At 47.5% G+C, this 13,902-nt stretch overlaps 1 protein-coding gene across 10 annotated transcripts in view; it reads left to right on the forward strand.

Moving 5' to 3' along the window:
• WNK2 (WNK lysine deficient protein kinase 2) overlaps positions 1 to 3,372 on the forward strand; it is a 113,805-nt gene extending 110,433 nt beyond the window's left edge. For 5 of the 10 annotated variants that reach the window (XM_084797172.1, XM_084797174.1, XM_084797175.1 and 2 more), the window contains 2 exons: positions 426 to 537; positions 1,499 to 2,010. In XM_084797172.1, the coding sequence (XP_084653298.1) occupies positions 426 to 537; positions 1,499 to 1,554 (168 nt within the window). In that variant the 3' untranslated portion in view covers positions 1,555 to 2,010. The other 5 variants (XM_084797167.1, XM_084797169.1, XM_084797173.1 and 2 more) reach the window with 2 other exon arrangements.
• The last annotated feature ends 10,530 nt before the right edge of the window (positions 3,373 to 13,902 follow it).

The raw sequence follows: 13,902 nt of genomic DNA on the forward strand, positions 1-13,902 counted from the left end.
CATATCTCTTGCTGTACTCATATCCAGTTCTGTCTTCAGGGGAGCTGGTTCTGGAAGCCATTAACTGCTCCCTCCTTTCCCTGCCTCTAAGGCCGCCATGCCTGGCTAAGAGTACAGAGGGCTGCCCCAGCTCCTGCTCCCACATGCCTCCAAGGCTGCTGTTGTTGCATAGTGTTACTAGGGCCATCAAACCAGATGCCATGGTGTCAGCTGGGTAGGAGTGAGTGGGTCATTTCTGTGCCCTTCCACACCCTGCAGGTTCTGCCCCAAACCCGCTGGAGCTTATGGCCCACAGGTACCTAGGCCTCGGTGTAGTGAGCAAGGGAAGGGAGGGCAGCCGCTTCCCATGGCAACACTTGGACTACACAGGGAGATGAACTGACTGCAGCCCTCTTTGCCTTCCTCTTTGTTTCTGTGTTTCACAGACAACTGTGCCTCGAGCAGGAGTGGGGACACCGTGTTTGGCCCCGGCACCCGGCCCTCTGTCTACCACAGCCATTCCTGGAGCCACCCCAGCCCTGCCTGTGCCCATACCAGGTACTGCCCACTCCAGTGTCTCCGGCCCTCCTTGTGCACTGCCTCTGAGTCAGTATGAAGGCCTGATCCCTGTTCCTGTGTCTTGGGGGCCCTGGGTGGCCTCAGGGAACCCACAGGAGTCTTGGGGCAGTCAGAGCCCCACTCAGGTCCCTATGCTGCCAATGTTCCTACCGCCACCTGTTATCAGCACGCCAGGCCCCCGGCTGCACATCACGTAGCCCTCTGCCCTGCCCCTGGCCAAATGGAACACTCTGAAGTGTGTGGAAGAATCCAGTTATGGTTTGGCCTCCTTGTTTGGGCTCCTCCATATGGGCCCAGGGCACAGAGAGCCAGCCCCCCGAGGGGCACGAGGGCAGCAAGACATTTCCCCTGCTGCCTCAGATCCCGTCACTCTTAGGTTCCTGCAGTCTACACAGGCGTCTTCACACCCATTGCCTGCCCTTGATTGAGGATTAGAGCCTTGTCATCCCCCTGCAGCAGCCCAGTGCCTTGAATCCTGGCTTTTCTGTTTCCTGATGGAAACACATGTTTTAAAAGGCAGCAAAGGTGGATTTCATTATAGTTGGCAGTGCATTGGTGTCTCCACTGTGTTATGTGGCAGGGATGGGAATGGGGGTACAAATGTGAAGCTGATAGCTAGTTCTAGTGTAGATGCCTTCTTAAAAACAAAAACTAGAGTGAAGACTGATAGTGTGACTTGCACATGCTGGATGAGCCCAGCTCAGCCCTTGATAGAGTGAGGTGAAGTGGGCGTCTTCAGTAACAGAGCCACAGGGCCCACCTGAAGCTGCTCTCCCAGTGAGAAGCATCAGCAGCTTTGCTGAGCCGACCCGCAAGGACCCTGCCTGGTGAATGCATTGCCCTGATAGCCAGCAGGCTTTTGTTAACACCATACAGACAAGGGCCACCTTCTAGCTCAGGGGTCCCCACTCACTTTCTTCCTTTTCCATGGTTTTCACAGAGGCCTGTGCTCTGCCCACCCCGCCCTGCAAATTCCTCTCCAGGCCAGCCTACTGAGGGGCGGAGCATTTCTGGAGGTTTCCATGACACTTGTCCTGGGTGTGGGGGTGCAGGGAGGGAGATAAACGCCCCTTGACTCCCACTGGGTGAATGTTTTATGCCTCCAGTTGGAGGGTGGGCTGCCTGGGGTGACCCTGCTGTGAACTGTACAGTTCAGCTCTACTCATGAGAACCAGCTAAATTATTTTGGTTTAAATACACTATTCCATCAATTCAGTTAGAATTGAATTTTCAGGGGGCTGTGCAGACAGTTCTGCCAGGCCACTATCCTGCAATAAGAGATTTCTGTTCTCTGTCTGGTCCAAGCACCACACAGGCCCACTTAGTGAAGTGGAGCCTGCATCCTCTTGCTCCTCTTGCACCCAAGTCCTTTCCTACTGTGACAATGCTAGTGGCATGGGGTCCCCATGAGACTGTACGTGCGAAGGAGAAAAATAAAAGTTTGCTTGAAAATACTGTGAAATGGCAGCTTTTTTCTTGCCCTCTATTCATATCAAAGCCATACTGACTGGCCTTGTGGAAGACTAGGAATGGGAGGTTTTGGTGGGCCTGTCCTAGCCTCTGCTTGGAGCCAGCAGCCATATGTCCTGTATCCCAGAGGACAGAGCTCATAGGGCTGGGAGACTAGAGCCAAGCCTCTGATGGGGTCACCTGTCTCCCAGCACTGCACTTGCTGAGAGTGGCCTGGCCCCTCTGTCACCAGGCTGCTAGCGCTAGCCTGGTGTTGCAGCCCACTCTTGCAGGCTTTTGGCTGGGATGCAAGCCACTATATATCTGCATTGCTTTCAGAAGTGCAGGTAGAACGGGTGAGTCCCACAGAAGGCAGACTGCATTTCCACTCCTGTCACAGCTGGCACTAGGTCCTGGAAAACCCAGTTTGTATGAGTCATAGGGACTCCTGGTCACCCCTCTGTCGTGGTTGGTGGGGCTTCTCTTTCAGGCTCTTGGACTTGTTAAGTAAAGTTAGGCCAGGGCCAACCAAGGTCGTATGAGAGATACTGGCTTTCCTGGGAAGCCCAGGGCACTATGAAAGGTGATGGTTCAGGGAGAGGACTTGCCCTATGGTGGTCTAGCAAGCCCTTTGTGGACAGCCTTGTGTGTGTTCACCATAGACCTGGTTCTGACAACCTGAGGCCCAGGCTGCTGGGGTGACTGTCTCAAGATACAGCACAAAGAGGCTTCAGGCTTATTCAGACCCCTGCAGCTGTGTCACTGTGCCTGCCTCATCTTGGCACTGGCCCTGTGCGGAAGCAGAAACTGAGGGTCACTTTTTTTCTCCTGGGGCTCCGAGGGGAGCTCAATTCAGAATAACAGTCCAGTGGAATAGGGGTAAAGCCTGGTCTTTCTGGGCTTAAGTGGTCATTGTTGAGTGCCTGGCTGCTCTTTGAACATATCCAGGAAACAGTCAGCCAACCTTTAGAGAACAGAGCTACCGGACAATGCATAGTCACATCCTAGCATGGCTCTGACTTCACCATTCTACCTTTGTTCTAGTAGCTCCTGGGTAGGGGCCAGGTGCCTAGGCAGGGCCGTGTGCATGGGCATCAGGGCCCAGCCTTAGGTGAGAGGCCAGTGCCTCCGAGGCCTGTAGTGAGCTGTGGCCATTTTGTTTTCTAGATCCTGAGAGTGAGAAACCGGACTGAGCCGGCCTCTACACCAGGCCCACACTGCATCGTCCAGGCGAAGAAGTGACAGACGCCAGGGCAGCCACTCCTCTAGTCCACTCATGCTGTTTTGTAACCACTTTCTAACCATTTTTTTAATTCACAATTGGAAACACAAATGTAATGCAAGAATAAAACATATTTTGGGGGAGACAGGACTTGGGTATTTCAAACTTCCTCCTTTCCAGTGGTCCCGTGGGCAGGCAGGAGATGTGTGTAAAGAGTGAGGGGAGGGGCCAACCCATTCTCCACAAAGCCCTAGAGCCCGAGCACCCAGTTCCCCTTCTCAGGCACAGACTCAAGGTCTCTTTTGCTTACCCAGCTCCATGTCACATGGTCTTTTCTCTGTCCCAAGGAGACCAAAGTCATCTACCCCCATCAAAAGAAGATCATCATGGAGGTCTGAGAATGATCCTCCTTTCCAGAACCTGTGGGTGCCCTCAGGGAAAGAAACCAGCCAACATGGGACCTGAAGCCTCTTCGGGGTGGAGGATGGGACCACCAGATCCAGGGAGAGCTATGTTCTCCCACGGTGGAGTATGTCCAAAGCTCACACGAAAAGCAGGGAACCAGGCCAGGGAGGTGACTCAGTCAGTAAAATACTTGCCCTTTGTTCAGTCCTCAGGACATATGTATGTATTTGTGTCCAGTATGGTGGCCTACACTTGTGATCACAGTGCTATGGAGGTATAAACAGAAGGATGCCTGGAACTCTCTGGAGAGCCAGCCTAGCCTACCTGGAGAGTTTCAAGCCCATGAGAGATGATGGTCTCAGACAGGCAGGCGGGCCTAGGGAAATGATTCTGTGGGGGACATGCTCACTTGTGCAGGGCAGATCTCTGGTACTTGCTGGTCATCCAGCTGACCTCAAGTGCTGAACCACAGGTTCAGTGAGAGGCCTGTCTGAACAAATAAAGAGGGGAGCCATGGAGACAGAAAACAAGAGTTGACCCCTGACCCCACAAGTTCACCATCACACACATGCACATACACAAACACACCATATACACGAGAGGTGGACAGCACCTGAAGAATCACACCTGACATCATCTTCTGACCTCTACACACATGCATACATGTGCACGTGCACCCTCAAAGAAGCGTCAGCAACCTTGGAGTTGTCTTCACAGAGGGGGGAAAAAACATGCTGTGCAAATAGTTTACACAGCCTGGCCTTGTCCACAGGAATAGGTCTGGCACAGAGCTCCTAGGGTTTTGAACATCAAAACATGACAGCTGTGTTCGGGTGGTGGTAGTCTCTAGCTGTGCATGGGAGCAAGTGTTAGCAGCTACACTTAAGTGCTTCCTCTAGCCATGCATGGGTGATGTTCCCAACACCTAGACTTTGTCCTCACCAGAGGTCACAGAATCTGCTATGACATTAAGGGAATTGCCAACATCTCAAGCTGTCACATCCATCATGACCAAGGGCTCAGGGTCTGGGATGTAAAATGTGCCTTGGAGGTCCTAGATGATTCTCTACGACCCAGGAAGAACTAGACGTGCGGAGCTTCACACTCCCCCAAGACCCTCAGCAGCTAAAGTCATGAGATTCCATGTCTGTTTCAAGTACACAAGTAACTTGGTGCCCTAGACTTGGGAGCCCAGCCTTGAGTTATAGGAGACAACGGCAAATGGTACCTTAGTCATCCAGGGATACCATATCAAATGCCATAGACTGCTTAGCTCACTTGTGCCTCTCTCACAGTTCCAGAGACTAGAACATCCAAGGTCAAGTAGCTACACAGTAGGTTAAGTTGTAGAGCTTCTCTCTTGGCTTCTACATAATACCTATCTTGGCCCCCATGACCTCTTTTTGTGCACAGAAATATTCTATTTGTGCTCCTTGTGAGATATTAGTCATAGAAGATGAGGGCCCACTCTTTTTTTTAAAAGTAGATTTCAAGGTTTTCACTTCATTAAAAATGTAGTAACATAGTAGCATCATTTGATAGTTCTTTACTAGCACCATGTAAAAGTAGTTAAACGATTCTACTCTTTTTCCCCCCAAGACAGGGCTTCTCAGTGTAGCCTTGGCTGTCCTGGACTCACTTTTTAGACCAGGCTGGCCTTGAACTCACATCTATCCACCTGCCTCTGCCTCCTGAGTGCTGGGATTAAAGGCATGTGCCACCACGCCCAGCTAAGGATTTCACTCTTATGGTGTCATTTGATCTTCATAAAGCCCCTATCTCCCCATACACATACAGGGTGGCTGAGTCTTCAATATAGGGATTGAGGAGCTGTAGGACTCAGGAGATAGAATGTGCCTCACTGGATTAGCAACAGTCCTTTATAAGGTGGAGACTATCTGTACTTACTTGTCTCTACTTGCACCTTAGAGCTAATGAGTGAATACCCTAGTCTATAAAGGGAATGAGAGGAAGGAAGGGAGAAATTCAAAGGCAGAAATCTTAAGAGCATTGAGAAACCTTTCTTGAGACTCACATAGGCTCATGAGAGCCCATGCAGCCCCTCCCTGAAGAATCATAGACTGCCCAGAAGCGTGGACAGTGGTCACCCACCAGGCCAGCTGCACAAGGGTCAGTTGACCAGACAGGTGCCATTTTAGAACTCAAGGCCACAGGACTATAGGAAAAGGGATCAATGAATAGACATGATCAAAAATGAAATAGCAAGAGGATAGACTTAGACCCAACTATAGTAATGGCCACATTTTGTAATAGTATATAAATGCTCTGATCAATTTAAGGAAGTTGTCAGATTAGATTTAATAAACAGTAAGCTTCAAACATATGTTGCCTATAATTAAAAAAAGAACTTAAATATAAAGAAAGACACAGGCTAAGATAAAAGGTAGACATGGGTATGCCATCCCAATGAAAGGGGGTGGGCATGGCTCTAATAAATGAACTTTAAAGACATACCAAAGTTAAAAAGGCAGTCATGGGTGTAAAACCCTAACACTAGTCATGAGGAGGTGTGAGTGACTCTTAACACCAATGCAGTTTTCACAGTAACAATTATTTCCAGTTAAAAGAACCATTTTACGACGACAAAAGGGGTCAACTTCCCAAGTTCCAAATGTGTGGCTAGAGACAGCGGAGCGCTTTGAGATACGTGAGCAAAAACTGCAAAGAGAAACCCGTGACAGTCACTTCATTATCTGTCCTATCACTATCTGAGATCCACATGGGCTCATGAGATGGAGCTCATGCAATCCCTCCCTGTAGAGTCATAGATCACACAGAACCACAGGCAGTGATGATAAGAAGATGACAGCCGTTATGATCAAGAGTCTGGCTCTGGTGCCTGATGCTTGCAGACAGCCTAGAAACCTCGCCTCTTCCTTCTGTCCTTGACCTGGGAAGTCTGAGAGGATAGCATGGCCGTTTCTCCCGTGGGGTGCAGTAAAAGGATCACATCAAACTCTGAGGGCCCCACCTACATGCCTTCAACTTGCCCTTCCTTGACCACTCTGTGAAAGCCCCTGGCCAGTCTTTCTCCCCGTCCTGTTCACTTTGGGTCCGCTTAGAAGCCATCTTACACGCCCTGGAAAACCTCACTTTATGAGTTGACAAGGCTCTTCACCTCTTCTTGGGTGTCTTGCGTGTGGTCTCTACTCTCAACATCCAGGCAGGATTTTGAGTAGCTGGAGAGCGGCCACAGCAGTCGTTGAGAATATAGAAGACGTGAGCACAACTGCTGGCCTCAAATATAGAAGCCTTATTGGTGTTTCTAGAATGTTCCCTCGGCAGACACATTCCCAAAGTTCCCACTTCCCCTTCCTTCCTGTTTTCCTTCCTTTATTCCTTTCCTTCTTCCCTCTCTCCCTCTATTTTTTCCTACTTTTTCGGTTAATGTTGGAGATTGAACCCAGAGACTCATTCAGTGGCAAGAGCTCAGTCACAGGTGTGTACCCCCATCCATGTACAGTGGCTTTTGTATTCGCATGACCTGGGTATAAAGATAGACTATATTCTGGGGCATACAGGTGGGCAACACATTAAATATTTCTGATAATACATTTTAAAAGATTCAGGTCACATAAACAAATGTTCTCTGACCAATATAGAACTAAGTTTGAAAACAATAATGGGGGACGGGGCTGGAGAGATGGCTTAGAGGATAAGAGCACTGACTGCTCTCCCAGAGGTCCTAAGTTCAATTCCCAGCAACCACATGGTGGCTCACAACCATCTATAATGTGACCTGGTACCCTCTTCTGGTGTGCAGGTATACATGCAGACAGAGTACTGTATACATATAAATAAATAAATAAATAAATAAATAAATAAATAAATAAAAAAGTCTTTTTAAAAAGAAAACAACAATGGATCATTTAAAAATAGCCAAATTTTTGGAAATGAAATAACATACTTCCAAATAGCCTATAAACTGAAGAAATCAAAAGTGAAAATAGAAACAAAAAATGTTCATAAAAATAAAAATAAGCTGTGCTACTTGTAAGGGTCTATATAATCCCAATTACTCTAGATCAGTGGTTCTCAAGCCTTCTAATGTTGCTACCTTTAATACAGTTCCTCATGGTGTGGTGACCCCCAGCCATGACATTATTTTGTTGCTACTTCATGACTATAATTTTGATACTTTTATGAATTTTAATGTAAATACCTTATATAGAGATTGTATCTACTACATTAATTCTCAGAGGGGTCGCGACCCACAGGTTGAGAGCCACTGTTCTAGAGGCTGCAGCAGGAAATTACTCAATAAAGTTGTCTCAGAATTAAGGCGGGGGCAGGGCGGGGACGGGGGGTGGGGGGGGGTGGGCTAGGATTGTAGCTCCGTGGCCAAGCCCCTACCTAGCTTGCACAAAGCCCTGGGTTTAACCCCTCATACTGCACAAAGAAAGGGGAAGGAGGAGGAAAGAGGAAAGGGGTAATGAAAAACCAAAGCGCAGCTCACAGGCCACTCTAAAAAGAAACTTGCAGCATGAAGAGTGCAGGTGAGGGCCAGTGAGAGAGCGCAGTGGGAAAGGCATTGGCCACTGGGCCTGACCACCTGAATCTAATCCTCAGGAACCACAGTGTAAAGGGGAAAAGCCACGGTTCCCCCAAGCTGTATTTTGTCCTTCACACATGCACAATGGCACACGCGCATGCGCGCACACACACACGTGCATATGCACATGTAGGATAAATGCGTGTAATTATGTCTTTATATTTGCTCATTTCGTGCCAATGAGTGTTTGGCTTGCATGTGCACCTGGTGTCTATAGAGGTCGACGAGGGCATAGGGTTCCCCTGCGACTGGAGTTACAGACGGTGTGGTGCTGGGAACTGAACCCACAACTTCTGCAAGTTCAGCCAGCGCTCCTAACCTCAGAGCCATTTCTCCAGCTCCTAGTCTAAGAAATTTAAAAGAGTGTATGTGAGAAAAGGAAAACTGTTAAATCCGTTGTTTCGTTTTCTACCCTAAGAAACTATACCAAGAAATGCCATCCAGCTGGAGCGATGGCTCAGCAGGTGAAGAGTTTGCTGCGTAAGCATGAGGCTTAGGGTTGGTCCTCTCTCAGCTGCGTGGGGCACACTGTACACATTGCCACTTGTCCCTGTCCTCAGTATTGAGGAGGCGGAGACAGGCAGATTCCTGGTCAGGCAGCCCAGAAAGATTGAGGAGCTGCAGGATCAGTGAGACTTTGTGTCAAAAAATAAGATAGAGAGGGCTGGGGAGATGGCTCAGTGGTTAAAAGCACTGGCTATTCCAGGGGTCCTGAGTTCAATTCCTAGCAACTACATGGTGGCTCACGACCATCTATAAAGGGATTTGATGCCCTCTTCTGGTGTGCAGTGTACAAGCTGGGCATGGTGGCACATGCCTGCAATCTCAGCACCCAGAGAGCCATAAGTGGGCATATCACTGTGAGTTTAAGGCCACCTTGGTCCACAAAGTGAGTCCAGGACAGCCAAAGCTACACAGAGAAACCCTGTCTCAGAAGAAAAAAACTAAAATAATAATAAAAAATATTAATTAAGAGAGAAATCAAGAAAACAACCTAAAGCAGGGCATGGTGGCGCATGTCTTTAATCCCAGCACTAGGGAGGCAGAGGCAGGTGGATCACTGTGAGTTCGAGGCCAGCCTGGTCTACAAAGGGACTTGAGGACAGCCAAGGCTAAAACAGAGATACCCCATCTCAAAAAAACAAAAACAAAAAACAAGAAAAGAAAGACAACCTAGGTCTTCCACATGTGCACATGCATTTACACTTGTCTGCACATATGCACACACACACACACACAGACACATATGCCACCGCCTATCCATGTACTGATGGAGACAGGGTTTCTCTGTGTAGCCTTGGCTGTCCTAGACTTACTTTTGTAGACCAGGCTGGCCTCGAACTCACAGTGATCCACCTGCCTCTGCCTCCCTAGTGCTGGGATTAAAGTGTGAGCCACCAAGCCCAGCAACTAAAACTTTCATAAGGAAAACTAGTCAATCTGAGTAGTCCAATATGTATGGGAAAAAACTCTTTAATTAAAAGCCTTCTCAAAGGCCAAGAAGTGGACCAGTGGGTAAAGGCACTTGTCACCAAGCCTGACGACCTGAGTTCAATCCTTGGAACCCACATGATAGAAGAAAAGACCAACTCCCGCAAGTTGGCATGAGTGCCATGACATGTATACACATAAACACTTTCTTTTTAAAAAGCTGCCATAAAGCAAACCCCAGCTGTGCATGGCCTCTCCCATGAATTCCCCTAGGTATTTAAGGAAGAAATGACAACAACTCTAAACAAACTTCTCCAGATATCTTTCTGCTTCACTTGTTCTACTACTTGAGGCAAAGTATGAAAGAGACTGCAGCCCGGTATTCCTTATGTGCATAATTTTTAAAAAATTCTACAAACAAAATAGCAGATGGAACACCGCAAACATAGGAAACATAAGAGGCCTTATCTTGGGATTCCTGTCAGGAATTCATGGAAGGTTCAACTTTCAAGAATGAACACTAACTGGTTATAACAACAAACAGTATGAAACACGGAGGGTTTGCGCCCGACCCGCATATACATTGTTAAAAGACTAATAAACTGTAGCTCACTAAAATAAAAATCTTCATACACACCATGCACAGACATACACAATAACAAATAAGGCTTAAAAAAGAACATGCTGGCAAGTTGGCTTAGCCTGTAAAGATGCTTGCTGCGGAAGTCTGACAACCTGAGTTCAAACCTATAGTGGAAGGAGAGAACCAACTCTTAGCATTGTCCTGGGACGTCCACATATATGCTGTGGCACATGCCTGCATGCGCACATGCACACACGCACACGCAAGCACATGCGCATGAATACACACACATTAGTAATAATACAAAACGAAAACTTAAAATGAAAATTTTCTACTCAAAAATCAGGGCTAACTTGCAGTAGGAACAGTTAATGCAGACTTATAACTGGTCAAAATGCTGAGATGCTGCGCTGGAGAGACATCTCAGCAGTTAAGATCACTGTCCACTCTTCCAGAGGTCCTGAGTTCAGTTCCTGGCAACCACATGGTGGCTCACAACCATCTATAATGTGATCTGATGCCCTCTTCTGTCATGTAGGTGTGCATGTAAATAGAGCAGTCACACATAAAATAAATAAATAGTCTTAAAAATTTTTTTGGAGAGAAACCCTGTCTCGGGAAAAAAAAATTTATTTTTGTAAAGACATAAAAGGAGGGAATCATATTGGGAAAAACAGGGTTTCAAAGGGCGTGGGGGAGGCATAAGTGGGGGTAATGGGGGTGAATACCATCAAAATACATTATAGGCGTGTGTGGAGCTGGAATTGTCAAAAAGAAAAAGGAAAAAGAAAAAAAACTTTTTGTTAAAAGATCAGAGTTAAGAGAATGAAGAGGGAGGCCGCAGGCTGATGACAATTGGCTTGTGTTTAGAGCATAATAAACTCTAACAATGGTATTGTGATCGTGCCAGCCTTTTAAGTGGGCAAGGGATTTAAAGGAGCACTCCACCACAGGAAAGACCATGTGTGGCAAGCCTGACAGCCTCTCAGCTGTGCTGCACAGTCCGGAAAAATGCAGCTTAAAGCCATAGTGAGATGCTGCTGCACCTCTTAAAACTGTGAAAGCTACACAGACTGCTATGCCCCCTGCTGAGTGGGTGGGGAGGGCCTGGGGCGCTCTTTCACTACTGGTCAAAGTGATGTAAGTGGCAGATGATGTGTTAAGAGTGAAGCCCAATAACCATTTAGATGTAATATGAATAAATTAATAAAATTAAATTTTTTAAAAAAGGGTGAACCCCAAGAACTCATCCAATGAAAAAAGAGAGGGAGCTTCATTCGGAATATAAGTGTCCTTCATGCTCAATCCGTGTGTTAGCTGTTTGTCTGGCACCTTATGCCCACCTTGCAAGATTATAAAATAAGCTGCCTCAGGCTTAGAGGTTAAGAGCACTGCCTGACCCTCCAAAGGTCCTGAGTTCAATTCCCAGGATCCACATGGTGGCTCATAGCCATCTATAATGAGATCTGATGCCCTCTTCTGGCCTGCAGGTGTACATGCAGGCAGAGCACTGTATACATAATTAATAAATAAATCTTTTTTGTTGTTGTTGTTGTTTTTGGTTTTTTTTTTGTTTTTTGTTTCATTTTTTGTTTTTTTTTGTTTTTGTTTTTTGTTGTTGTTAAAGTTGCCTTGGGGCTGGAGAGATGGCTCAGAGGTTAAGAGCACTGTCTCTTTGACCAAAAGTCCTGAATTCAATTCCCAGCAACCACATGGTGGCTCACAACCATCTATACTGAGATCTGGTGCCCTCTTCTGTGTGTGGGCAGAATACTGTATAACTAATAAATAAATAAATCTTTTTTTTTTTTAAAGCTGCCTTGCTTTTGCTACTCTGAGTCTGCAGGTCTCATTATTACAAACATGGGGTCCTCATTTCCCACAATTCAAATGTTCCCGTGAGCTGTGATGACCGAGAACTGGAAAGAGTCCAACACGGCTAGTGGTTGCCAGTCAAAGCCATGGCACATGGCAGCCCAGCCTTGCATTCCTGTGCTGTGCAGCAATGGGGAAGAGTGAGCTACTGACACATGCGTCATCATCATCAATCTCAAGAAAATTATGCCCAAGTGAAGAAGCCACCGCTGAAAAGATCCCGTGCCTCAAGCCCATCCATGTCCAATGATAGGAAATACAAACTGATCTGTGCTGATGGGAGCTGATCAAAAATGTCTGGAGGGGCTGGAGGATGACAAGGCATGAGGACACATTTGGAGGGAAAGGGGGAAAGCTCACGGACTTGGTCATGGTGGGTGTGTATGCTCCAGTGTGTTCACGCGTCAGCACGCACTGCATCGTGCATGTTGGTATTACAGCTTATGTACACTGCACCTCAATACAAGCATCACCCTTCGGCAGCCCACATATCTCTTCAGGCCTGAGTCCAGAGATCTCTTTCTTCCTGTTTCTCCACTAGGTTGTTCCGTGTGCATGTGTAGGTCTAATTTCTCCTAATGAAGATGCCAGTCAGGTGGTTTAGGGCTCACTGTAGCGGCTTCATTTTAGCTTAGTTCTTCAAGTCCTCTGTCTCCACATACTTCACATTTATTTTGTCTATGGCTACATCACCCTGGATGCACCTGGTCTTGTCCAGATGCTTCCTATTCTGAGGTCCCCACCTCCTAAGGACGCCATCATCTCCCAGCGGTGCCTTGGGTATACCAGTTACTTCTGTTGTAGAGTCCTAGGCAGAAGCTACTTAAGGGCCGACATGACTATTTTACGTGGCAGTTTCACAGCAGGAACAGCATGGTGACTAAAGTGGCTTGGTCTATGGCAGTGGACACTTCATCAGGATGGCTTGCTCACAACACCTTTTAGGCCACCTCTAGTGACACCCTTCCCCCAGCAAGGCCACTGTCCATAATGTCTTAGGCAGAACCACCTACTGAGAGCCAAATATTCAAACGCACGAGCCTGTGGGGGGACATTCCAACCACAACAGTGGGGACCACATCTTGAACATCTGTGCCTTTGGGGAGCACTGTAGCGTCAAGTCTATCACAGGCCAGTAGTTCACGGGGCTCGCCATTCTGTGTTATTCTCTGGGTTGTATTGAACATTCTCCGCAAGCATAACATTGATCAAACCACATCCTATCTGTTTACAGACTGGCTCTGGTCCACAAGGCCACCGTGTGTGGCCCCAGCAGAGGGGGGGGGGCACTGCATTCCCCGTGGAAGCCAGCCCAGCCTGCAACTCTGCCTCAGCCATCATCAAACAACTGAGAGGTTCCATCACGTGCTTTCTTTGGCCAGAGAGATACTTCCCTCACTCCTATACAGAAAATCCTTTGCTCTCTTTGTGTGATGCACGGTCCAAACTGTCATAACCAGGGTGTAAGCATGCCTTCTCCCAGATCTGAGAGCTCAAGCACGAGGGGACCCAGCCATCCTCATGGATCCCACAGAGGAGCTGATGTCATTTCTTGCCAGAGGTGTTTGGAAAGGTCTAAAAATAATTGCAGAGTATATTTTGAAAACTTCTCAAAAGTGCAGGGCTGGGCCTATAATTATCTTGTTCTTACAAGCTGCTGCTCTTTTCTTGGGCAATTGTGTGGTCAGTAGTCATCAAGAGAAGATGATGTGTTTGGTCTCTATGCTGTGGAGCCATTATCAAAAGCAGCCCCTACTCACACCATGAGGAGTCAGCTCAGATCAAGTAAACAGTAGTTGGATTCTG

This window comes from Acomys minous (assembly GCF_964271855.1).
Source record: "Acomys minous genome assembly, chromosome: 9".
NCBI lineage: Eukaryota > Metazoa > Chordata > Mammalia > Rodentia > Muridae > Acomys > Acomys minous.